Source organism: Caretta caretta, chromosome 1 (genome assembly GCF_965140235.1).
Source record: "Caretta caretta isolate rCarCar2 chromosome 1, rCarCar1.hap1, whole genome shotgun sequence".
NCBI lineage: Eukaryota > Metazoa > Chordata > Testudines > Cheloniidae > Caretta > Caretta caretta.
The window spans coordinates 330,028,978-330,053,035 of NC_134206.1; the positions used below are offsets into that span (position 1 = coordinate 330,028,978).

The 24,058-nt window shown below is 44.1% G+C and overlaps 1 protein-coding gene across 2 annotated transcripts in view; it reads right to left on the reverse strand.

Moving 5' to 3' along the window:
• FAM185A (family with sequence similarity 185 member A) overlaps positions 1-24,058 on the reverse strand; it is an 82,782-nt gene that overhangs the window by 51,996 nt on the left and 6,728 nt on the right. For both annotated transcript variants that reach the window (XM_048836449.2, XM_048836447.2), the window contains exons 3-4: positions 22,516-22,608; positions 8,360-8,498 (exon numbers count right to left, since the gene is read on the reverse strand). In XM_048836449.2, the coding sequence (XP_048692406.1) occupies positions 8,360-8,498; positions 22,516-22,608 (232 nt within the window). The remainder of the gene's footprint in view (positions 1-8,359; positions 8,499-22,515; positions 22,609-24,058) is intronic.

Genomic DNA, 24,058 nt, shown 5'->3' on the forward strand with positions numbered 1-24,058 from the left:
ACTCCGGCTGGCAAGGGGCCAGCAGCCAGAACCCCAGACTGGCAGTGGGCTGTGCGGGGCCGGCAGCCGGGACCCCAGACCGGCAGTGGGCTGAGTGGCTCAGCCCGCTGCCACTCAGGGGTTCCATCTGCCGGCTCCTGCCAGCTGGGATCCCGGCTGCTGGACCCACTCAGCCCGCTGCCGGTCTGGGGTCCTGGCCCTGCCCACATACATTGGGTACCTACCTTCTCCCTGGTTCTAGCCCCTTCTCTTCCTCTCTGTCTGCACTGAACTGGGGGTGGGAGTGCACTAAGCAGAGGGCTGGGGGTGAAGGAGCAGGCTGGGGGTTGGGGTGTAGGGTCTGGCCAGGAGCTAAAATGAGGGAAGGGGCTCAGGGTTGGGGCAGGAGGTTTGGGTGTGGAGTGCTTACCTGGGGAGCTCCCATTTGGTAGGAGGGGTGCAGGTGGGAATGTGGAGTGGAGGTGCAGGAGCTCCCATTTAGTGCTCAGGGTGGGGGTGGTGATGTGGGGGGTGCATGGGGTGTGGGGGGGCTGGGTATGTAGGGGGGTACAAGAGTCAGGGCTGGGGTCGTGGGGGGGTGAAGGAGTCAAGCAGAGTGCTGGATGTGTGTGAGAGGGGTACAGGGCTCAGGGCAGAGGCCTGGGGGGCGTGCAGGGCTCGGAGCAGAGGGCTGGGTGTGTGTGTGGGGGGGGGGTCAGGGCAGAGGGCTGAGGGTGTGGGCTGGGGTCGTGGGGTGCTCACTGTAGGGGGCTGGAGGGGGTATGCCCCGCTTCCACCCCGCCCTTCTCCAAGGCCCTGCCCCCCGCATCTTCTTTGGCTCTGCCGGGAGCAGCAAGCACGATGATCCCGCTCCTCCCCCACCCCCTCGCAAGGGCCATCAGCTGATCGGCCGGCAGGGAGGGACGGAGAGGAGGAGGAGGAGCAGGAACCCAGCATACTGCGGGAAGAGGCAGGGGAGCCGGCAGGACCAAGCTTCTGCCCCTTGTTCCCTATCCCCACGGGAGGGAGTGGGGGGCGGAGAAGAGCAGGCCAGACCGGGCAGGATTTTTAATGGCATGCTGCTGCTGCCCCAGCAGGCAGCAGCATGCCATTAAAAATGGGCTTGTGTGCCGTCTTTGGCACACATGCCATAGGTTGCCAATCCCTGAACTAGATAATCATGATGGTCCCTTCTGGCCTTAAAGTCTATGAGTCTACTCTGCATGCTAACTCCTACCAAGTGTAGTAACTCTTACATAATTTAATACCAGTTGCTTTTTAATGCATTGTGGTCACATAAGTAAGCCCTAGTCTACACTACAGGGTTAGGTCAAATTTAGCCGTGTTAGGTTGATTTTATAATGAATGTGTCTACACAAGCAACCCCATTCCATCGACCTAAAGGGCTCTTAAAATCGACTTCTGTATTCCTCCCCGGCGAGGGGAGTAGCGCTAAAATCGACCTTGCTGGGTCAAATTTGGGGTAGTGCGGATGCAAATCAACATTATTGGCCCCCAGGAGCTATCCCAGAGTGCTCTAATGTGACTGCTCTGGACAGCACTTTCAACTCCGATGCACTAACCAGATACACAGGAAAAGCCCTGGGAGCTTTTGAATTTCATTTCCTGTTTGGTGAGCATGGCGAGCTCAGCAGCACAGATGACCATGCAGTCCCCCCAGAATTGCAAACAAGCTCCAGCATGGAGCGAATGGGAGACACTAGATCTGACTTCTGTATAGGGAGAAGAATCTGTGCAGGCAGAACTCCAGTCAAAAAGAAGAAATGCTAATATATATGCCAAAATTGCACAGGGCATGATGGACAGAGGCTACAACAGGGACACACAGCAGTGCCACATGAAAGTCAAGGAGCTCAGGCAAGCCTGCCAAAAGACAAAGGAGGCAAACGGTCGCTCAGGGTCAGAGCCCCATACATGCTGCTTCTATGATCAGCTGCATGGCATTCTAATGGGGGACCCTACCACTACCCCACCACTGTCCATGGACACCTGCAAGGGGGGAGTCTAACACAACACGGAGGAGGATTTTGTGGATGAGGAGGAGGAGCAGGAGGAGAATGTGCAGCAGGCAAGTGGTGAATCTATTCTCCCCGTTAGCCAGGACCTTTTCATCACCCTAGAGCCAATACCCTCCCAAAGTGGGATCCCTGACCCTGAAGGCGAAGGCACCTCTTGTGAGTGCACATTTGTAACTACAGTATAGGGTTTAAAAGCAATAGTGTTTAATGTTTGATTTGCCCTGAAGACTTGGGGTGCATTTGCGGCCAGTACAGCTACTGGAAAAGTCTGTTAATGTGTCTGGGGATGGAGCAGGAACCCTCCATGGACATCTCCATGAAGCTCTCCTGGAGGTATTCTGAAAGCCTGAAAGTACTCTGCAGGTTTCTGGGGAGGGCTGCCTTATTTTGTCCTCCATGGTAGGACACTTTACCACGCCAAGCCAAGAGCACGCAATCTGGAATCACTGCAGCACAAAGCATGGCAGCGAATGGTCCTGGGTTTTGGTCGCATTCAAGCACATTCAGTCTTTATCTTTCTGTGTTAGCCTCAGGAGAGTGATATCATTCATGGTCACCTGGTTGAAATAGGGGAATTTTTGTATGGAAACAGTAAAAGGACCCTGTTCATGCCGTGCTGTTTGTGCTTGGCTACAAGGGATCATCCCATAGCCACGTGGCAGAGGGAGGGGTGAAGGGATCATCCCAAATAGCCATGCAGAGGAGTGGGGGGAGGTGTGTGCTGCACATCCACCTGAAAACCGCAGCCCCTCCTTTTAAATGGCAAACCCAACCGGCATTACTTCCTATGGGAAAGGAGGACGCTGCAGTTTGAAAACATTCCCACATGTTATGAAGGTGTTAGAAGCCAAACCTGCGTACCCTTTGGCTTACCATGGCTGCCTAGAAACCAAATTCTGTTGCCCAGCCGTTTGTGATGTGTCACCATACCGGCAGGCGCTTAATATAAAGGACAAAATGCGACCTTGTACCTAAAGCACATGTGCTGTCTGCTGTGAATTGCTTGATTCACTGTGAAAGAGTCTCCCTTTTGTTCTCAGAAATGTATCATCTTAAATTTTACTCTCCCTTTTTATCTCCCCCCAGGTGCAAATGTTTCTATGCTCCCCCTATCATCTCCATCCCTGAGGTTACCGCAGATTAGAAGGCGAAAAAAAACGCACTCGCGATGACATGTTTTCCAAGCTCATGCAGTCCTCCCGCACTGAAAGGGCACAGCTTAATGCATGGAGGCATTCAGTGACAGAGTCCAGGAAAGCATTAAGTGAGCATGAGGAGAAGAGGCAGGATGCAATGCTGAGGCTAATGGGGGAGCAAACAGACATGCTCAGGCGTCTGGTGCAGCTGCAGGAAAGCCAACAAGAGCACAGACTGCCACTGCATCCACTGTACAACCCCCTGTCCTCCTCCCCAAGTTCCATATCTTCCTCACCTAGACGCCCACCACACCATAAACATCTCCCCCTTACTCTCACAGATATTATGGAGCACACAGCAAGCAGTAATAACATTGGGAATATTAGTTGCGCTGAGGTCAAACCTAGTCAGCAAACAGCACCAGTGAACTTTTAAATGTCCAAAGGCACATTCTACCACCATTCTGCACTTGCTCAGCCTATAGTTGAACTGCTCCTTACTACTGTCCAGGCTACCTGTGTATGGCTTCATGAGCCATGGGAACAAGGGGTAGGCTGGGTCCCCAAGGATAACTATTAACTTTTTAACATCCCCAACAGTAATTTTCTGGTCTGGGAAATAAGTCCCTTCTTGCAGCTGCTCAAACAGCCAGGAGTTCCTAAAGATGTGAGTATCATGCCCCTTTCTGGGCCATCCCACATTGATGTTGGTGAAACATCCCTTGTGATCCACCATTGCTTGTAGTACCATTGAGAAGTACCCCTTGCAGTTTATGTACTGGTTGGCAAGGTGGTCCAGTGCCAAGATAGGGATATGTTCCTTCTATCACCCCACCACAGTTAGGGAAACCCATTGCAGTAAAGCCATCCACTATGACCTGCACATTTCTCAGAGTCACTACCCTTGATAGCAGAACTTCAGTGATTTCATTAGCTACTTGGATCACAGCAGTCCCCACAGTAGATTTGCCCACTCCAAATTGATTCCCGACTGACCGGTAGCAGTCAGGCGTTGCAAGCTTCCACAGGGCTATTGCCACTCGCAACTGTCAGGGCAGTTCTCATCTTGGTATTCCTGTGCTTCAGGATGGGGAAAAGGATGGGGAAAAGCAACTCACAGAGTTCCAGGAAAGTGGCCTTACGTATGCGAAAGTTTCGCAGCCACTGGGAATCATCCCATACCTGCAAGACTATGCGGTCCCACCAGTCTGTGCTTGTTTGCCTGGCCCAGAATCGGTGTTCCAGTGTATCATCCAGCCCCACTGCTGCCATGATGTCCCAATTGCCACAGCCCGTGCTTTCAGGAATGTCTGTGTCCATGTCCTCTTCACAATCGTCCTCACGCTGCCATCTCTTAGCCAGGTTCTGTAGTATAATGTGCGAGGTGTTTACAATGCTCGCAACAGCAGCAGAGAGCTGAGCGGACTCCATGCTTGCCATGCTATGGCGTCTCCACGGGTAACCCAGGAAAAATGGCGCAAAATGATTGTCTGCAATTGCTTTTACAAAGGGAAGGAAGGAACGGAGACTGACAACATGTACCCCAAACCACGACAATGTTTTTGCCCCATTAGGCATTGGGAGCTAAACCCAGAATTCCAATGGGCAGCAGAGACCGTGGGAACTGTGGGATAGCTTTCCACAGTGCACCACTCCGTGAGTCGATGCTAGCCACGGTAGTGAGGACGCACTCCGCCGACTTAATGCGCTTAGTGGGGACATACACAATCGACAGTATAAAATCGATTTCTAAAAATCGACCTAATTTCGTAGTGTAGTCCTAGTTTATCAGATAAAGTAAACAAATAACAGGCCAAGGCATTGTGGTTTATATTCAGGGAATTTAAATAATTAATTTAAATCACTCGATTTAAAAAAATAATTTATTTAAATCAGGTTGAGGCTTTGTGAGATGGTTACAAGGCAAGCTGCACTCAGATACCTTTTAATCTCTCTCAGGTGTACCTTTCTGGTGACAGATTTTGCCACCATCACCCCTCCTTCTCTGGGAGCAACAATGTGGTTCTAAACTGGATTTCTGGGCTGCAGGCCCCCTCTTTACCATCTGTGTTAACCCAACAGGCTCAACTGCATTTAGCACCTGTAAGCTCTTTACCTCCAGGAGCCTATGACAGCAGCTGATTAAAGTGACTCAAAAACAACTTCTTCAAAACAAAGCATTATTTATTCACTCTACCTACTCAGTAAGCAGAGCAAATGTATATAACAAAGAAGACCTATTTACATTTCCCCTTACCAAAACCTTATCTTTCCTTGCAAGCTTTAGTAAGTTCCATTCAGCCCAGTTACCTCCATCTCTGAGTTGGGAGCAATAGTGTGCCTTGCTGCAGTGTGCTCTCTCTCTCTCCTTCTTTGAATCCCCATCAATGCTCACTGACACTCCCTGGGGAGCCCCTGGCTACTCACTCAAACCCCTCACTGCCCCCCTTCTTCTCTAGGCTAGCATCCCCTTTGATCCTAGGTTTGGCCTGGAAGGAGTAAACTTTGCCATCTTAGCTGGAGCCAGGCCGGAGGTATTTGCCATATATAGGGCCCTACCAAATTCACAGTCCATTTGGATCAATTTCATGGTCATAGGATTTTAAAATTGTAAATTTCATGATTTCAGCTATTTAAATCTGAAGTTTCACGGTGATGTAACTGTAGGGGTTCTGACCTAAAAAGGAGTTGTGTGGGGGTTGCAAGGTTACTGTAGGTGGGGTTGTAATACTGCTTCCCTCACTTCTGCGCAGCTGCTGGGGCAGCGCTGCCTGCAGAGCTTCGCAGCTGGAGAGCGGTGGCTGCTGACCAGGAGCCCAGCTCTGAAGGCAGAGCCACTGCCAGCAGCAGTGCAGAATAAAGACTGGCACGGTATGGTATTGCCACCCTTACTTCTGTGCTGCTGCCTGCAGAGCTGGGCCCTCAGTCACCAGCCACCACTCTCTGGCCGCCCAGCTCTGAAGGCAGCAGCGCTGAAGTAAGGGTGGCATGCTACGGATTTCCATCCTTACTTCTGTGCTAATGCTGGTGGGGCGCTGCCTTCAGAACTGGGTGCCCGGCCAACAGCCACTGCCCTCCGGCTGCCCCGCTCTGAAGGCAGCACAGAAGTAAGGGTGGCAATACTGTGATCCCCCTAAAATAACCTTGTGACTCCCCTGCAACTCCCTTTTGGGTCAGGACCCTCAATTTGAGAAACACTGGTCTCCCCCATGAAATCTGTATCGTATAGGGTAAAAGCACACCAAAGACCACATTTCACGGTCCATGACGCGTTTTTCAGGGCCATGAATTTGGTAGGGTCCTAGCCATATGTGTTAGTTACAAGGTATCAGTGGGTTTAATTAACAAATAAACACTCTCCTGATGGGTTTGCAATCTAAATGTTGCAGCTTTGTGCTCATTCAGGAGACCCAGGAAGTAAAATACACTAGAACTAAAAATAAAAATAAATAATTTCAATTTTCAAGCTAAGGGAAATGCAAAAATAAACGAATGGCAAAAGGGTAAATTCAAATGTAAAAATTGTCATTTTTAATAATCGATGGTGTTATTACTAAACTAGAGAAATATATGATTTTAAAATAAGATTTACCTTAAAGTTTCACCATCAGGTTAAAAACACGTGTTATAACATGTGCACTATATAATCATGAATAGATCCTTATACTTGTCTGCTGTGTTTACAAAGAATTACTGTTCCATAAAAAGGCACTCCAAGTACTAAATAAACTTAGATCTACTTTTGCTTCTGTTTTTAAAAGCAACATTTTTAAAAGAAGTGTGTGTTAAAAGAGCAAGTGTTAAAGAGTTCCAGAACCATTTAATGTAGAGCTTTATGAAAATAAACATGAAGTAAGGTAAGAACTATTTGTTTAATCTGGATACAGCTCTATTTGCATTCATGCAGTTCCCTGACTGAAATTACAAAACAGCTGTAGATATGTGGATTATGAAAGTGATTTACCTTCAAGTACGATTGTTACTGTTTGATTTTTGGGTTGAAATAAGCCAAAATATGCTTTTCACAGAGACCCGTCCCCTCCCCAACCTCCCATTTCACATTAAGAATTTAGTTCTTAGAAGATTACTTAGTAAAAGTCAGCATATTGGCTTAGCATACTGAACAGCAACTAAATATAGTATTTATGTAATTAAATTTATTTATGCCTCATCTGTTGGAGAGGCTGGTTCCATTCTAAAGGCTAGAACTTTAGCCAGGAAGTTTATGAATCAGTTTTCTATAATTGACAAAGGGGTGTGCTTTTTTTATAAGGATTAAAGGGAGACGCAGTATTTCTGGAGTGAGGTAAAAATCTGCAGCCTTCATGAAATTGCAGCAAGTTGTTTTGGTGGCCTATAGCTAAAGATTGGAAGTTGTGCCAACGTGAGTAATTTTCACTGTTGGTACATGCTCCAGTTTGTCTCTCCAGTTTGCCTAACTTAGCTTCAAAATCACTATAAACACATCAAGAACAGAGAGGAGGTGCTCAAGGGGAATTCTTACTGAATTATTACTGGGGACCAGGTTCCAACCACCACTACTACTAATATGAAAGAGACCCATGTTAGCCATCCTTCTAAGTCTGGATGAAAAACATTTGGGGGAAAAATATGACATTTGACCTGGAAAATTGTAAATTGGCAGTGTACTAGCTATACAGGGAGCCAGCACAAACACAGAGAAAATACTTCTAATAAAAATAGTATCACTTTAAGTCATCATAACCAAATTCTACCCAGAAGTCTTGTTAAACAGGTTAACCCCCTTTATTTCTGTAAAGAGATAAAAACAGATATTTAAAAACAAAGTATAGTTTTACCACTAATGTTCCTTTTATTTCTTGTATTTTCCACTATTTAACTCTATTGCAAATTGTTAATTTATATCCCTAAAAATGTGGTATGTTTCTTCCTTATATGCTTTTTCTTTACTATAACAAGCTTCCTTATGGAAGTATCTTTAAAATACAATATTATTTATAGCAGAGGAAGAATTAATTAACTTGTCTTATATATGGTGATCTCATCATTTTAGTATTTGCCAGTATTGAACTGTTTGAGTCTGGTTTGCTCAGCTGCTGCGTCTGCAGTTGATTATTTAGGGCCCCAGCCTCATGGGAGCAGTCATTTTGTTTTTATTATTAACACTATAGATACCTGCACGTCTGCTAAATTCCAGACTGTATTTTGCCTTTTCTGTCTTACCATGAATGCTTCCCAATAGAATATCACCAGCTGTTGAAGACAGAAATGAAGATTCTGCATAAAGATATTTGGTTTTCAACAAACCATCTTCAGTAGAAATTTTGATGGATGTCCCCTGTAGTTTCTCTATATTCACACTCTGTAAGAGAAACAAGCTGAAATAAGAACCATGGAAATATGCCCAGGCTCTTTGAGGGGCAACAGAACTACATGGCACACATTTACCCAGATACAAAACACAAGTGGAGTGTCAGATCCCAGCTAGAAGCTAAGTAACACACAAAATAAATCATCATATTTTGCACTTCCATTCAAGGACTTTAAATCACTTTATAAGTACAAACTGAATTAATCTTCACAACATCCCTATGTGGAAAGGAAGTATTATTATACTCATTTTATAGGTGGAGAACCTGAGGAACAAAGAGGTTAAAAGGATTTTTAAAGGCAACACAATGGAGTCTTTGGCACATCCAACAATAAGGTTCCAGTCCTGTGTTTTATTCACGTGATCCCAAACAAGGGGAGTTAAAGATCTCAGCCAGAACCTACAAAATGAAGTTTAATCTGTTTCAAAATAAGTTACTGAATATGATCAAAATCAATAACTGAGGGTTAGTGATCTTGAGACAGACTTTTGCAGATATTTAAGAGATGAAGTTAAGATGGCGTGCTTTGATAGGAAGTAGTTTACTGTATTACTGTCGTGCCTAATCCATAGGCCAGGACCCCAAGCTAAGCAGAGCCTTAAAGGTGAAGGCAAGGGGTTTAAATCCAATATGGCTGGAGAGACAGGAAAGGAATTTGAAGGTATCATCTTGGACAGACTGGAGGGGTACAGAGTGGGGGTAAGTAGAACTTGGCCTTTGTGCAAATAGTCAGACTTATGACGATTTGGACATACACAGAGGAGATACATTCTCATGTGATTACACAGAAAAGAATTAAATTCTTATAGATTCATAGATTATAATATCAGAAGGACCACTAAGATCATCTCAACTGACCTCCTGTATGAAACAGACCATAGGATTCCCTAAATTAATTCCTGTTTGAACTAGAGCACAACTTGTAGAAAAACATCCAATTTTGATTTTAAAATTGGCAGTGATGGAAAATCCACCACAATCCTTGGTAAACTGTTCCAACAGTTACTTCACTGTTAAAAATTTGTACCTTATTTCCAGTCTGAATGGCTCTAACTTCAACCTCTAGCCATTGGATTATGTTATACTTTTCTCTGCTAGACTGAAGTGTCCATTATCAAATTTTTGTTCCCGATCTGGGTGCTTATAGACTGTGATCAAGTCTCCTTTTAACCTTCTCTTTGTTAAACTTCAGTAGAACCTCAGAGTTACGAACACCTCAGGAATGGAGGTTGTTTGTAATTCTGAAATGTTTGTAACTCTGAACAAAATGTTATGGTTGTTCTTTCAAAAGTTTACAACTGAACATTGATGTAATACAGCTTTGAAACTTTACTATGCAGAAGAAAAATGCTGTTTTCCCTTTATTTTATTTTTTACTAGTTTACGTTTAACACAGTACTGTACTGTATTTTCTTTTCTTTTTTTTTTTTTTGGTCTCTGCTGCTGCTGATTGTGTACTTGCAGTTCCAAATGAGGTGTGTGGTTGACTGGCCAATTCATCACTCTGGTATTCATAACTCTGAGGTTCTACTCTAAATAGATTGAGCTTCCTTAAGCCTACCGTTATAAATTGTGTTTTCCTATCCTTTAATCATTATCATGGCTCTTCTCTGAACCCTCTCCAATTTATCAGCATCCTTCCTGTATTGTTGACATCAGAACTGGACACAGTATTCCAGTAGTCACACGAGTGCTAAATACAAAAGTAATATAAGCTCCCTACTCCTACTACATATTCCTCTGTTTTTATACATCCAAGGATCACATTAGATTTTTTGGCCAGTGTATCACACTGGGAGCTCACATTCAGCTGATTATCCACCATGACCCCCAAGACTTTATACAAATTGCTGCTTCCCAGGAAAGAGTTCTCCATCCTATAAGTATAGCCTACATCTTTTGTTCCTAGAAGTATAACTTTACATTTGGCAATATTAAAATGCATATTGTTTGCTTGGGCCCAATTTACCAAATGATCCAATACTTAAAAGTTCAGCATGATCTGTGTTGTAATTATATAATAATTCAAGTTACACTCCTGTCCAGCATGTTTTAAATTTGCCAGCTTTGCCTTTGTTCTTAATGAAATGTATTGTGCAAAATCATTATCCACCCTATGAAATGATTTACAGCCTTGGGGTGTACATCAGGTCATCTTAAAATCCACTTTGGCATTTTAATTCTATCTTCGCCTTATAAGATGAACAAATTCATGAGAAAAAAACCAATCTCATACAATCCTCTGGAAAGGATGTGATGTAGAAAAGTTCTTACAAATATAAGGATATGTCATCAAAATCTTTTGTCTAAGGTTCTCTCTCTCCAACCCTGCTATGTGAGTTTACAGTCAACTAAGTTTGGGAGTGAAATCTGTGCTCCCATTACAGCCCCTTTCATAGAATCATAGAATAACAGAGTTGGAAGGGACCTCTGGAGGCCATCCAGTCCAATCCCCTGCCCAGAGCAGGACCAATCCCAACTAAATCATCCCAGCCAGGGCTTTGTCAAGCCTGACCTTAAAAACTTCTAAGGAAGGGGATTCCACCATCTCCCTAGGTAACGCATTCCAGTGTTTCACCACCCTCCTAGTGAAAAAGTTTTTCCTAATATCCAACCTAAACCTCCCCCACTGCAACTTGAGACCATTACTCCTTGTCCTGTCATCTGCTATCACTGAGAATAGTCTAGATCCATCCTCTTTGGATCCACCTTTCAGGTAGTTAAAAACAGCTATCAAATCCCCCCTCATTCTTCTCTTCCGTAGACTAAACAATCCCAGCTCCCTCAGCCTCTCCTCATAACTCATGTGTTCCAGGCCCCTAATCATTTTTGTTGCCCTTCGCTGGACTCTCTCCAATTTATCCACATCCTTCTTGTAGTGTGGGGCCCAAAACTGGACACAGTACTCCAGGTGAGGCCTCACCAGTGTCGAATAGAGGGGAACGATCACGTCCCTCGATCTGCTGGCAATGCCCCTACTTATACCCCCAAAATGCCATTGGCCTTCTTGTCAAGAAGGGCACACTGTTGACTCATATCCAGCTTCTCGTCCACTGTCACCCCTAGGTCCTTCTCTGCAGAAACTGCTGCCGAGCCATTCGGTCCCTAGTCTGTAGCGCTGCATTGGATTCTTCTGTCCTAAGTGCAGGACTCTGCACTTGTCCTTGTTGAACCTCATCACATTTCTTTTGGCCCAATCCTCCAATTTGTCTAGGTCCCTCTGTATCCTATCCCTACCCTCCAGCGTATCTACCACTCCTCCCAGTTTAGCGTCATCCGCAAACTTGCTGAGGGTGCAATCCACACCATCCTCCACATCATTAATGAAAATATTGAACAAAACCGGCCCCAGGACCGACCCTAGGGGCACTCCACTAGATACCGGCTGCCAACTAGACATGGAGCCATTGATCACTACCCGTTGAGCCCGACAATCTAGCCAACTTTCTACCCACCTTGTAGTGCATCCATCCAGCCCATATTTCTTTAACTTGCTGACAAGAATACTGTGGGAGACCGTGTCAAAAGCTTTGCTAAAGTCGAGGAATAACACTGCTTTCCCTTCCCTTCCCTTCCTCCACAGAGCCAGTTATCTCATCATAGAAGGCAATTAGATTAGTCAGGCATGACTTGCCCTTGGTGAATCCATGCTGACTGTTCCTGATCACTTTCCTCTCCTCTAAGTGCTTCAGAATTGATTCCTTGAGGACATGCTCCATGATTTTTCCGGGGACTGAGGTGAGGCTGACTGGCCTGTAGTTCCCAGGATCATCCTTCTTCCCTTTTTTAAAGATGGGCACTACATTAGCCTTTTTCCAATCTTCCGGGACTTCCCCCAATCGCCATGAGTTTTCAAAGATAATGGCCAATGACTCTGCAATCACATCCGCCAATTCAAAGCACTCTCGGATGCAGCGCATCCGGCCCCATGGACTTGTGCATGTCCAGTTTTTCTAAATAGTCCCGAACCACTTCTTCCTTCACACAGGGCTGGCCACCTCCTCCCCATGCTGTGCTGCCCAGTGCAGTAGTCTGGGAGCTGACCTTGTTCGTGAAGACAGAGGCAAAAAAAGCATCGAATACATTAGCTTTTTCCACATCCTCTGTCACTAGGTTGCCTCCCTCATTTAGTAAGGGGCCCACACTTTCCTTGGCTTTCTTTTTATTGCCAACAAACCTGAAGAAACCCTTCTTGTTACTCTTACCATCCCTCGCTAGCTGCAACTCCAGGTGTGATTTAGCCTTCCTGATTCCATTCCTACATGCCCGAGCAATATTTATATACTCATCCCTGGTCATCTGTCCAATCTTCCACTTCTTGTAAGCCTCTTTTTTGTGTTTAAGATCAGCAAGGATTTCACTGTTAAGCCAAGCTGGTCGCCTGCCATATTTACTATTCTTTCGACACATCGGGATGGTTTGTCCCTGTAACCTCAATAAGGATTCTTTAAAATACAGCCAGCTCTCCTGGACTCCTTTCCCCCTCATGTTATTCTCCCAGGGGATCTTGCCCATCAGTTCCCTGAGGGAGTCAAAGTCTGCTTTTCTGAAGTCCAGGGTCCGTAATCTGCTGCTTTCCTTTCTTCCTTGTGTCAGGATCCTGAACTCGACCATCTCATGGTCACTGCCTCCCAGGTTCCCATCCACTTTTGCTTCCCCTACTAATTCTTCCCAGTTTGTGAGCAGCAGGTCAAGAAGAGCTCCCCCCCTAGTTGGTTCCTCCAGCACTTGCACCAGGAAATTGTCCCCTACAGTTTCCAAAATCTTCCTGGATTGACTGTGCACCGCTGTATTGCTCTCCCAGCAGATACCAGGATGATTGAAGTCGCCCATGAGAACCAGGGCATGTGATCTAGTAGCTTCTGCGACTTGCCGGAAGAAAGCCTTGTCCACCTCATCCCCCTGGTCCGGTGGTCTATAGCAGACTCCCACCACGACATCACCCTTGTTGCTCAGGCTTCTAAACTTAATCCAGAGACTCTCAGGTTTTTCTGCAGTTTCATACTTGAGCTCTGAGCAGTCATACTGCTCCCTTACATACAGTGCAACTCCCCCACCTTTTCTGGCCTCCCTATCCTTCCTGAACAGTTTATACCCATCCATGACAGTACTCCAGTCATGCGAGTTATCCCACCAAGTCTCCATTATTCCAATCACATCATAATTCCCTGACTTTGCCAGGACCTCCAGTTCTCCCCACTTGTTTCCCAGGCTTTGTGCATTTGTATATAGGCACTTGAGACAACCTGCTGATCGCCCCTTGTTCTCAGTATGAGGCAGGAGCCCTCCCCTCTCACACGCTCCTGCTCGTGCTTCCTCCCGGTACCCCGCTTCCCCACTTACCTCAGGGCTTTGGTCTCCTTCCCCCGGTGAACCTAGTTTAAAGCCCTCCTCACTAGGTTAGCCAGCCTGCTTGCGAAGATGCTCTTCCCTCTCTTCGTTAAGTGGAGCCCGTCTCTGCCTAGCACTCCTCCTTCTTGGAACACCATCCCGTGGTCGAAGAAGAAAACACATAAAACAGCCAATGCAGCATAAAGGGGCCTTAAGAGCCCTGTACCTCACTGGGGGTACTGCACTGGTGCATGCACAGTGGAAGACAGCTCTTGAAGACATCCTTACAAGCCCTGGCATAGGGGCATGCTGGGAGCAGAGATGGTGTGAGGAAGGAGAGGCATGTTGGAGGCAGGGTCACAGCACTACAGAGATTTTGGGCAACATTGCAACCCATAGGGCAGTCTGGGGAGGCTGCCTTAGACCTGGGCCTCTCCAACCCCCAGACAGCCTAAGATCAGGAGGGCACAAAGATGGTTTATAGCTTAGCCTTTAGAAGCACAGTCCAGACTCTAACCCTATATTTCATACACAGTGCACAGCGAGAGTGATATTTGGTCTCAGACCTCATATAATTCAATAATGTTCACGGATTGCTGCCAACTTTTAAAAAGTAATTTAAATATCATTTCATTTAAAACTAAACTTCTCTGTTACAATCAAGATTCCATGTATTCAGCAATTCCAAAGCTGTGGCAGTCGCCACACAAACCAACACTTCCCTCAAAATTATGTTCCAGAATTTAAGCTTTCATTTTTAAAAAAGTTGAGGGAGAGATTTTCAAAGGCACTCCAGTTAGGATGGAAAGTGAATGGAATTTCGGTGCCTAACTGCTCTTTATGCCTCTGAAAACTTTCCCTCTAAGGCCTTGTGTACACTACACAGTTTTGTCAACAAAAGTCAGCTTTCACTGACAAAACAATGGAGGTGTACACACTGAAATGCTCCTCCCACCAACGTAACTTCCTTGCTATGCTGACATAATAAAACCACCTCGACAAAAGACATAGGGCTTTTTGTGACATAGTTGGAGTGACATAGCTGCAATGTAGACACTGTGCTTTTGTATGTCACCCTAACTGGCCTACAGGAGGTGTCCCACAATGCCCTGACCTGACCGGTCTGGTCATCAGTTTGAACTCCTCTGCCCTGAAGGTACACATGTATGTACCCCTCCCCCTTTTAAAGGCCTGGGAATTTTTGAAATTCCTCTTCCTGTTTGCTCGGCCTAGATAGTTCACACAGCATCTTCCCAGCTGATCATGCCGGCTTTCTGCAACAGACGTGCTCCCCCATAAAATACACCAGAGCTGTTGGATCTACTGGGTCTGTGGGGAGAGAAGGCTGTGCAGTTGCAGCTTTGTTCTAGCCTTAGGAACTTTGATACCTATGGGTTGATTGCTAGTGGCATGCAGGAGAAGGGGCACGAAAGGGACACGCAGCAGTGCCGTGCTAAAATCAAGGCGCTGAGGCAGGCGTACCAGAAGACAAGGGAGGCCAACCGTTGCTCTGGTGCAGCATTGAAGACATGCTGCTTCTACAAGGAGCTGCACGCCATCCTTGGTGGCGACTTCACCTCTACCATCAACAGCCGCATGGATACTTCAGGGGGGACTAGAGGCAGGGGCCAGTGGAGTCAACTCAGAGGATGAAATGTAGATACGGAAATGGCATTGGAGGAGGAGGTGGAACACACAATAGGATCATCTGGTAGTACGGTGAGTCTTTTTGACTCCAGAGGGGTCTAAGCCAGTCCCAGCACTCCGGCTCTGGCATGCCTGAAGCAGGGGACACGAGCATGGGTAAGCACGCATTTTGCTTTGATACTTCATGGGGAGAGGAGATTGAGCTCTCATGTATTTTGTTATATGGTAGGGGACGGATAAGGGAAAGAAATTAACAACAGTATATGCAGATATACAGTGGGGGCCCGGCAGAAAAGTTTGTTAACGTACACCAGGAGGTCCCAGTTGTTGAAGCACTACTTGCTGCTGTTTAGGTTCCCGGTGCAAGGCTTCATGAGCCATGGGAGCAAGGGATAGGCAGGTCTCCCAGGATCACTCTGGGCACTTCCACATCCCCCACTGGAAGCTTCTGGTCTAGGAAGAAAGTCCCAGCATGCAGCTTTCTATACAGTCCAGTGCTCCTAAAGATGTGTGCATCATGCACCTTCCCGGACCATCCCGCACTGATGTCAGTGAAACAGCCCCAGTGATCCACCAGTGCCTGCAAGACAATGTAGAAGTAGCCCTTTCAATTGATGTACTCCTTCTCAAGATGGTCTGGGGTCAAAAGAAGAATATGTGTAGCATCTATTGCCCTGCTGCAGTTAGGGAATCCCATTGCCTTGAAGCCATCAAGTATTTCTTGCACATTACCGAGAGTCACAGTCCTTCGTAGGAGGCGGCGATTCATAGCCCTGCACACATGCACCACCAGAACCCCCATGGTGGATTCGTGACTGACGGGTAGCAGTCTGGCTTCCACAGCTTCCACACAGCGATTGCCACTCGCTTTTCCACAGTGAGGGCAGCTCTCATTCTGGTGTCTTTGTGCAGCAGTGCTGGGTCGAGCTCCCCACACAGTTCCAGGAAGGTGGATTTGTGCATCCAAAAGTTCTGTAGCCACTGCTCATCATCCCCTATGTGTATCGCAACGCAATCCCACCACGCAGTGCTTGTTTCCCGAGCCCAGTACTGACAGTCCACCATGTGCAGCTGCTCCATGAATGTCAGCAGCAACCTTGAATTATTTCTTTACATGGCACACAGCAGGGCAGGCACCACTGATTCATTTTCTGTTTCACAGCTTATGAAATACAGCAGGACCAGTCATGTTGTATTCATAACGCTCATCACTAGACTGGTCAGCAGTGCAGGATCCACGCTTTCAGGCAGAGATGATGGCGGGCACACAGTTTACAAGGGCTGCTAAAAAACAGTGCAACACAAAGTGGGAAGCCCACGAAATGATGGGACAAAACAAACTGCATCATGGGATGGTGAGCACACTCCCAGAGCTCAGTGAGTTGCACCGTGGGATAGCTTCCCACAATGCAATGCTCTCTGAGTCAATCACGAGCACTGAATGTGCACGTGCTCCACCAATGCAAGGAAAATTGTGTGGTCGGGCACAACCGATGTAATTAAAGCAGCTTATGATCACTGATCTAACTTAAGTCAACTTAACTCTGTAGAGTAGACAGGGCCTTAGTTTCTTCTTGTTGCAGTGCTAGTGTAACCAAGGCACTGGTGGCGCTTGGCATTTTAAGCATCAGGTTATCAAGACCTACTCAGCATAAGATTAGATGCCATGTTGTTTAAAATGGTGGTGACCTCCTGGAGCCCCATCTACATTAGTGAAGTCATCACTGTTACTATCAGTGGAATGGAAATATAGGCAGCAAAATTCTAGCAAAAAGACATCCTAGCGTAGACACAGCCCTAAGTGTACAGCTGCAGAGCTGCTCTCCTGAATATGCAAAGAAAGCCCGAAACAATAGTTCTGAGAGGTGTGAAATACCCCATTTATCCTCATGGGGTATTAACTCGGGCTCTTGCTGATGACAATTTAAATATTAACATTATTAATAATTTCACTGCTTAACATTTTTAACAGTGATATCCAGCTAATGTGCTTACTTGTTACTGGATGCAGGGGTTGATATTGAGGTGAAGTGCAATGAGGCAGCTAGTTACTACTGAAAGTTACTGAGGTGAGGAATGAGCATTTCAAGGCACCTCAGAATTCTAAAATCACCTCAGATCTCACCCACAAGTGCAGGATACACAGTTAAGACACGTACTGTAAACAGAAGAAGATGGGTAAAACGGGGTGGCTCCTAACTGTGACTATTTTTCATGTTGAATTGTTTATCTTTTATGGATTTTTGGCAGAATCTGAATGGTTTGGTTTTGTTAAGTAAGTGTTATATAAGATCCTACAAGTGTAGATTCGCTAATGACTCCCCACTGAAATAAGTGGGATGTTTTCACCAATCTATCCGCCAGAAATTCTTGGGGAATTCCATTCCCTCCTGTGAAGATCAGAACATCAGAATGGTCATACTGGGTCAGACCAATGGTCCATCTAGCCCAGTATCCTGTTTTCTGACAGTGGCTAGTACCACTTGCTTCAGAGGGAATGAACAGAACAGTGCAATTATCAAGAGATCCATCCCCTGTTGTCTATTCCCAGCTTCTGGCAGAGATATAGGGACACCTGGAACATGGGGGTGTCTCATTCCATCTTGGCTTGTAGCCACTTATGCACTTACGCTCCATGAACATATCTAATTCTTTTTTTAACTCAGTTATACTTTTTTAGATGCATTAGTTCAGCCTTGCAAAACTCATTTTGCCTACATGCACAGGGTCATTAATTTTCTTTAGGTGGGCAAGTAAAATATCATCAGTTCATTCATCAGTATATTAAATGGGAGTGAGTAGATTTTGTGACTTGGCAAGTTTTCATGATAAGTTTGCAATAGAGCATTAATTTCTGAGTCTCAATAAAAAATACTTGAAGTAAGAAGCAAAGCACACTTTCTTATTTATGTATTTGCTCTTATTCTTTGTTTTATAAGTACCTTGACCATTTCTTCATTTTTCTTCATTTTGTCTAGTGTTTTAGAAAACAACTCCCTTTGCGGCTGAAATCTTGGGTGTCCAATTTCAGCCCAGAAGAAATTATAGAGCATAGCTAGAAACCCCTCATATTCCTGGTTTATAATGGAAATGCTGACAAACCCATAACTACATAACGATGACTACCACTAATGGAACAAAAGTGTAACAACAGCACACATGGCAGATATAATGCAGCCTGATTACTAACAGAAACTGCTATTTGAGAAAAGCCGAATATCACACTCTAAAAACTGGCTGCCCAAATACTGCATTAAGAAATTTTACTCTGTAGATAAACATGATCGGCCAAATTCTGTTCCCAGTGCCATGGCTGTAAATTCAAAGTTACTCCACTGACCTATGTAAAGTTACTGTAGATTTACAAAGATGTTACTGAGAGCAGAGTAGTCCTTAACTATATTGTGTAAATTATTATGGGCTTTTAGAAAAGTACATTTCCAAATATTAAAAGACGTATGAAATTTATTTGAAAAAGGGATGATATTAGATATTAGATAGGCTATAGTTTGTATTTACAATACAATTGTCACATTCTAACACATGAAATACCTATGTGTCTAGTTCTGCTCTGATACTGGCTTTATACTGTTGTAACTCCATAGCTAAATTCTACTCTTGGTTAAACCAGTGTAAATTTGGAGTAACATTAATGGATGTAAATGAGAGTAGATTATGACAAACGACTTCTTTATGTTAAACCTAATTTACACCAACATATATGAGAAGAGAGCCAAGCTAGCATGTTGTAAAACAAGTGAATCTGCTTTGACATATGGCCCCCTGCACTACTCTGAGTCTTACTCAATATGAAAAAACAAGGGCCCCAATCCTCAGGTCAGGCCCAGGTGAGCTCAGCATAGGAACACGAAGAGCTGGCACCATGGTGGCTGTAAACCATCTTTGTGCTCCCCCAGTCCCTGGCGCGCTCTAACCTGGCCTCAGAGGAATCATGACACCAGCCAAGGATGACAGCACCACAGCAAGGTCCAGTCACACCCTTCCTCCAGATGACTGTATGCTAAAAGGCCAGGCTGGGGTACCATAGTGCCAGCATAGCCCGAGGAATTCTCAGCTGTTTGGTTAGGGCAGCTTTAGAATCCCTTTGCACCACTGAAGCAGGGGCCCAGATCTGGTCCAAGGAATGGTAGCTGTACAGAATGCTCTTATCTCTCTTACCATTAAGACAGACAGACAAAGCACAGTGGCATGAAACTTGCCTTATGATGCCATCTGCTGGAAAATATGAACTATTTCTACTTTAAAAAAGGTTTGTATTAACCACTCTCTTCAGTTCACATTGTATGATTAGTATTACATACTCCCATTCAGCATTTTACCTAAACTACCACCCAGATATACACAAACCATTTTCTGCTTTAGTTTTGTTGACCTTACAGCCCTGAAATTATTAGATGTGATTATGATCCATTGTACACTATCTCGTACACAATTTTTGTTAAAATGTTATGGTCAACATGTTCAGACTTGGTTGCCTAGAGTTAGGCACCTAAATCCATATTAAAGAACCTAAATAAACCTACTGATTTTCAGAGATGCTTAACTCCCATTAACTTCAATAGAAGCTGTGGGTGGTCAGCACTTTTGAATATCAAGCCACTTTTAATTGGGTGCTTATATATGGATTCAGATGACTATTTTAGGCACCCATATTTGAAAATGTTGGACAATTTACTCCTAATGAAAGGAGTCACAACTAAGCTGGAACTGACAGAGTTGCATCTACTTATTCCATAGCTAATTTGTTCCTATGTTAGAATAAAAGGAGATTGATTTTTATTTTTATTTAATATTAACAAAAACTAGAAATTAAATCTACTGTGGTAGAATTCATATTTATAGACTGACCTTGCATGCAAAATTTAAAATGAAGTTAAAAAGATACAAAAAGTAGTCTTGTCAGCAAGATACCAGATTTGAATTTTAGTTTAGTAATTTAACTGACATACTTTATAAAAGACAAAATAAGAAATCTTGAGTTCCAGCCTCTAATCTCTCCACAAGTGAGAGAGGCTTTATTCATTATTATTATTTGTACTGGTGTAGTGACTAGAGCCCCCAATCAGGACTGCTGCTCCACTGTGCTCGGCAGTGTACACATATGTAAGAAAAAGACAGTCTTTGCCCTGAAGAGCTAACAGTCTAAGGGCTTGTCTACATGATGCATTAGTCCACAGCAGAGGGGTATAAATTCTAATGTGCACTAGCACAGTAGTTCTCAACCTTTCCAGACTACTGTACCCCTCTCAGGAGCCTGACTTGTCTTACGTACACCCAAGTTTCACCTCACTTGAAAACTACTTGCTTACAAAATCAGACATCAAAATACAAAAGCGTCACAGGACACTTACTGAAAAATTGCTGACTTTCTCATTCTTACCATATAGTTATAACATAAATCAAGTTGAATATGAATATTGTACTTACATTTCAGTGTACAGTATATAGAGCAGTCTAAAGTCATTGTCTGTATGAAATTTTAATTTGTATTGACTTCGCTAGTGCTTTTTATGTGGCTTGTTGTAAAACTAGGCAAACATCTAGATGAGTTTACGTACCCCCTGAAAAACCTCTGTTATGTTGGATCATATTAAAGAAGTTCTGTATTAAAATCACAAATGAGTTTGATTCCCCATAGTTTAAGTTCCAGGGTATTACTAATTAAGAGGTCTCTTGGTTTTTGGTCTCTTGTTTTTACTGTTTCTCTCCCTCTGCGTGAATGTTGCAAGCTGCTAATTGTGTTAGTACACCCTAAAACAGAGTCTGTTCTCAAAGCAATACTTTGTAATAACAACTACTCACACAGAGAGAGACTCAAAGCGATACTTTGTAACAACAGAAACAGCACCCAGAGACCCCCCCGCCCTTTTGTTGTATTTATCTCGCTTTGTTAACAATTGGGATTAAAATAGAGATAGAGGATGTGGATGGATGCTTGGTGTGGATAATAAATGAATGACCAGGGAGGTGCCAGCCTAAGAATCCAGTGTCGATTGGCTGAAGAAGGCGTCAACTGGAAACAACCAGAGGACCCCCTGAGGACAGACTGGAATCCACCCAACAGCCTCAAGGATGGGAGAACTGAAGAACAAGATAACATCTGGCAGCATGGAGCCGTCAGGAATGTGCTATCTGCTGATTGATTCAGCAACAGCATGATGAAGCAATTCCCATAGACTGGCATAGGAATAAATTCCTATAAAAATGGACTCTAGAAAGTGAGAACTTTGGGGTCTGATTCTGCAAACCAACTTCCAGGAGCATCAGATGTGCCTCTGACAAGGCCCTGTTCCCTCCTTGTGTCCAGGCCACCTGGCCAGTGGCTTGGCATGAGCAACTGTAAGGCTGGTAACTATGATAACAACCTTGCAGAACCTGTGTGTGTGTGTATGAATGAATGTGTGAATAAATATGAAATTGAATGGAATGTTATAGTTATAACTAACTGCTTACTATGATTCTTTCTGTATTCACAATAAATGTGGCATTTTGCCTTATCCCCTTTAAGAAGATCCTGCTGGGTTTTATTTTATTGAACACCTCTGTGCACCCCCAGGGGTATGGTACCCCTGGTTGAGAACCACTGCACAAGCATACTGTGCACTAACTGGCCAGGGTGGACACTACTAGCATTCACTAAAAGTTCCCTAGTGTGTGTTAAAGTAATCCTGTTTCAAACAGGACTACAGTACATTAACATGCACTAGGGAACTTTTAGTGCACATCAGCTGGGTCCTCACAGGCCAGTTAGTGCGCAATATATTAATGTGCACTAGAATTTACATCCCTCTGGTGTGGACTAATGCGTTGCATGGACAAGCCATAAGTATATGAAAAAGACTCAACAACCAGATGGAGGGTAGACAAGGTAAGAATGAGATGAAGATTAGCTGATCAGAATCAAGTTGCAGTACATAAACATTCCTCAGCATTTACCTACTTTACATCAGACAACTTGAATTATAAATATAACAATCCCCAAAAGCGAAGACTTCACTTTTTGCTTACACTTTTTTCTGCTGCATGAATATCTGCATTTCCATGAAGAGTTCCCAGACAGATCACTTTGCCTCCTTTAGTTCGTACATGGATTTTATGACTCTGAAAAATAATTATACGTATGTATCAAAATAGTTTAGTTTCAGATTCTGTTTATCTTTGTTCTTTCAAACTCCACTGTTCAAATCACTCTTGATCTGCAAACCTCAGCAATTCCACTTATTGAGCTTCTTCTGGAAAACTGCCAAGTGCGCTAAGTAATTTTGAAGTAAACATCTTTCCACTATGACTAAAAACAAATTCATTTTTTCTTATGATTCAAGATATACACAAATGGATCACTCTGCCCAGCTCTCTTCTTCTGAAAGCAACTATTTTGGAGCCAAATGGTCACACTAACTTAAATGTGGAAATAATACATGGCAACATGATTTCTCTTTTTTAAAACAAAAAATACCATTTTAATGCCAATAATTTTGCAATATTTTGTGGTTCATGTCCCTTGAAAGCCTGTAATGTGAGGTTTCCAATAATACCAAGCTTGTGCTAAAATGTTATGTTGCACAGATATCAAGCATGAGAAAGTCACTTGGTAATTTTCATTGATAGAAGTTGGGTAATTTTTGCCCCAAGTCCTAAAATCTACCACTACCAAGTTTTACCAATTTCACTTTCTATTGGTAAATACTAGCCAGGAGAGTGAGACCAGTAAAATGCTCAGCATATTAGGGTTGGAGGCAGCTGAGGGTCTAAAGCTTGAGAACAAATAAGTCTTCAGCAAAAGTGGGTGTAAATATCATTCATATTTGTGACCCTCTTTTCTCTCACCCCTTCCTCAGAAATTGATATGATCACTCTACTTACTCAGCAGCTTTAAGGACACACAGCTTCTCCCGAGATGGAAGTGTCACTATGTAATATCTTACTCGGGCATGTGAAAGACCCACCAAGACTTCTTACCCTCCTCTCTACAAATCATGCATTTTTGGCTCCCAACCTGATTAGAAATCATATCCACAAGGTAGCTTTATATGTTAACTCTTGATGAAACGCATACTAAAGGCATGTGAAGGAAAGTAAAGATGTTTGGCTAACAAATTCAGGCTATTATGCCATGCTTATTTCATTATTTAGAGTAGAACCAATGGATGGTTGAATGAATGAATCACCTGCAGAAAATATGAAAAAAGCATTGAGTTCTGAATACACAAAGGTAATATTTAAAAGAGGATGGGCTTTGGGGTTTGTTTGCATTGCATCCTGAGACCTAGATGAAGTAGGACTTTAGCTTGGACATGCAGATTATTATATAGGGAGTATATCCTGCAGTTTTTACTCAGATCAAACTCTCCTGCATTTTAGCCAGATATAAAACAATTGTGAACCCTGCCACAACGGATGAAGGACTATTTGCAGAACCTAGTGAGAAACTGACAGGAAGACCTGTGGGAAACTGACGAGTATAGATGGCTTCCTTAGCACATATTGGGCTATAACCTATATTAATAAACCATACCCCAGGAGGTGAGATTCTATTTTAAAATTCTTGTTC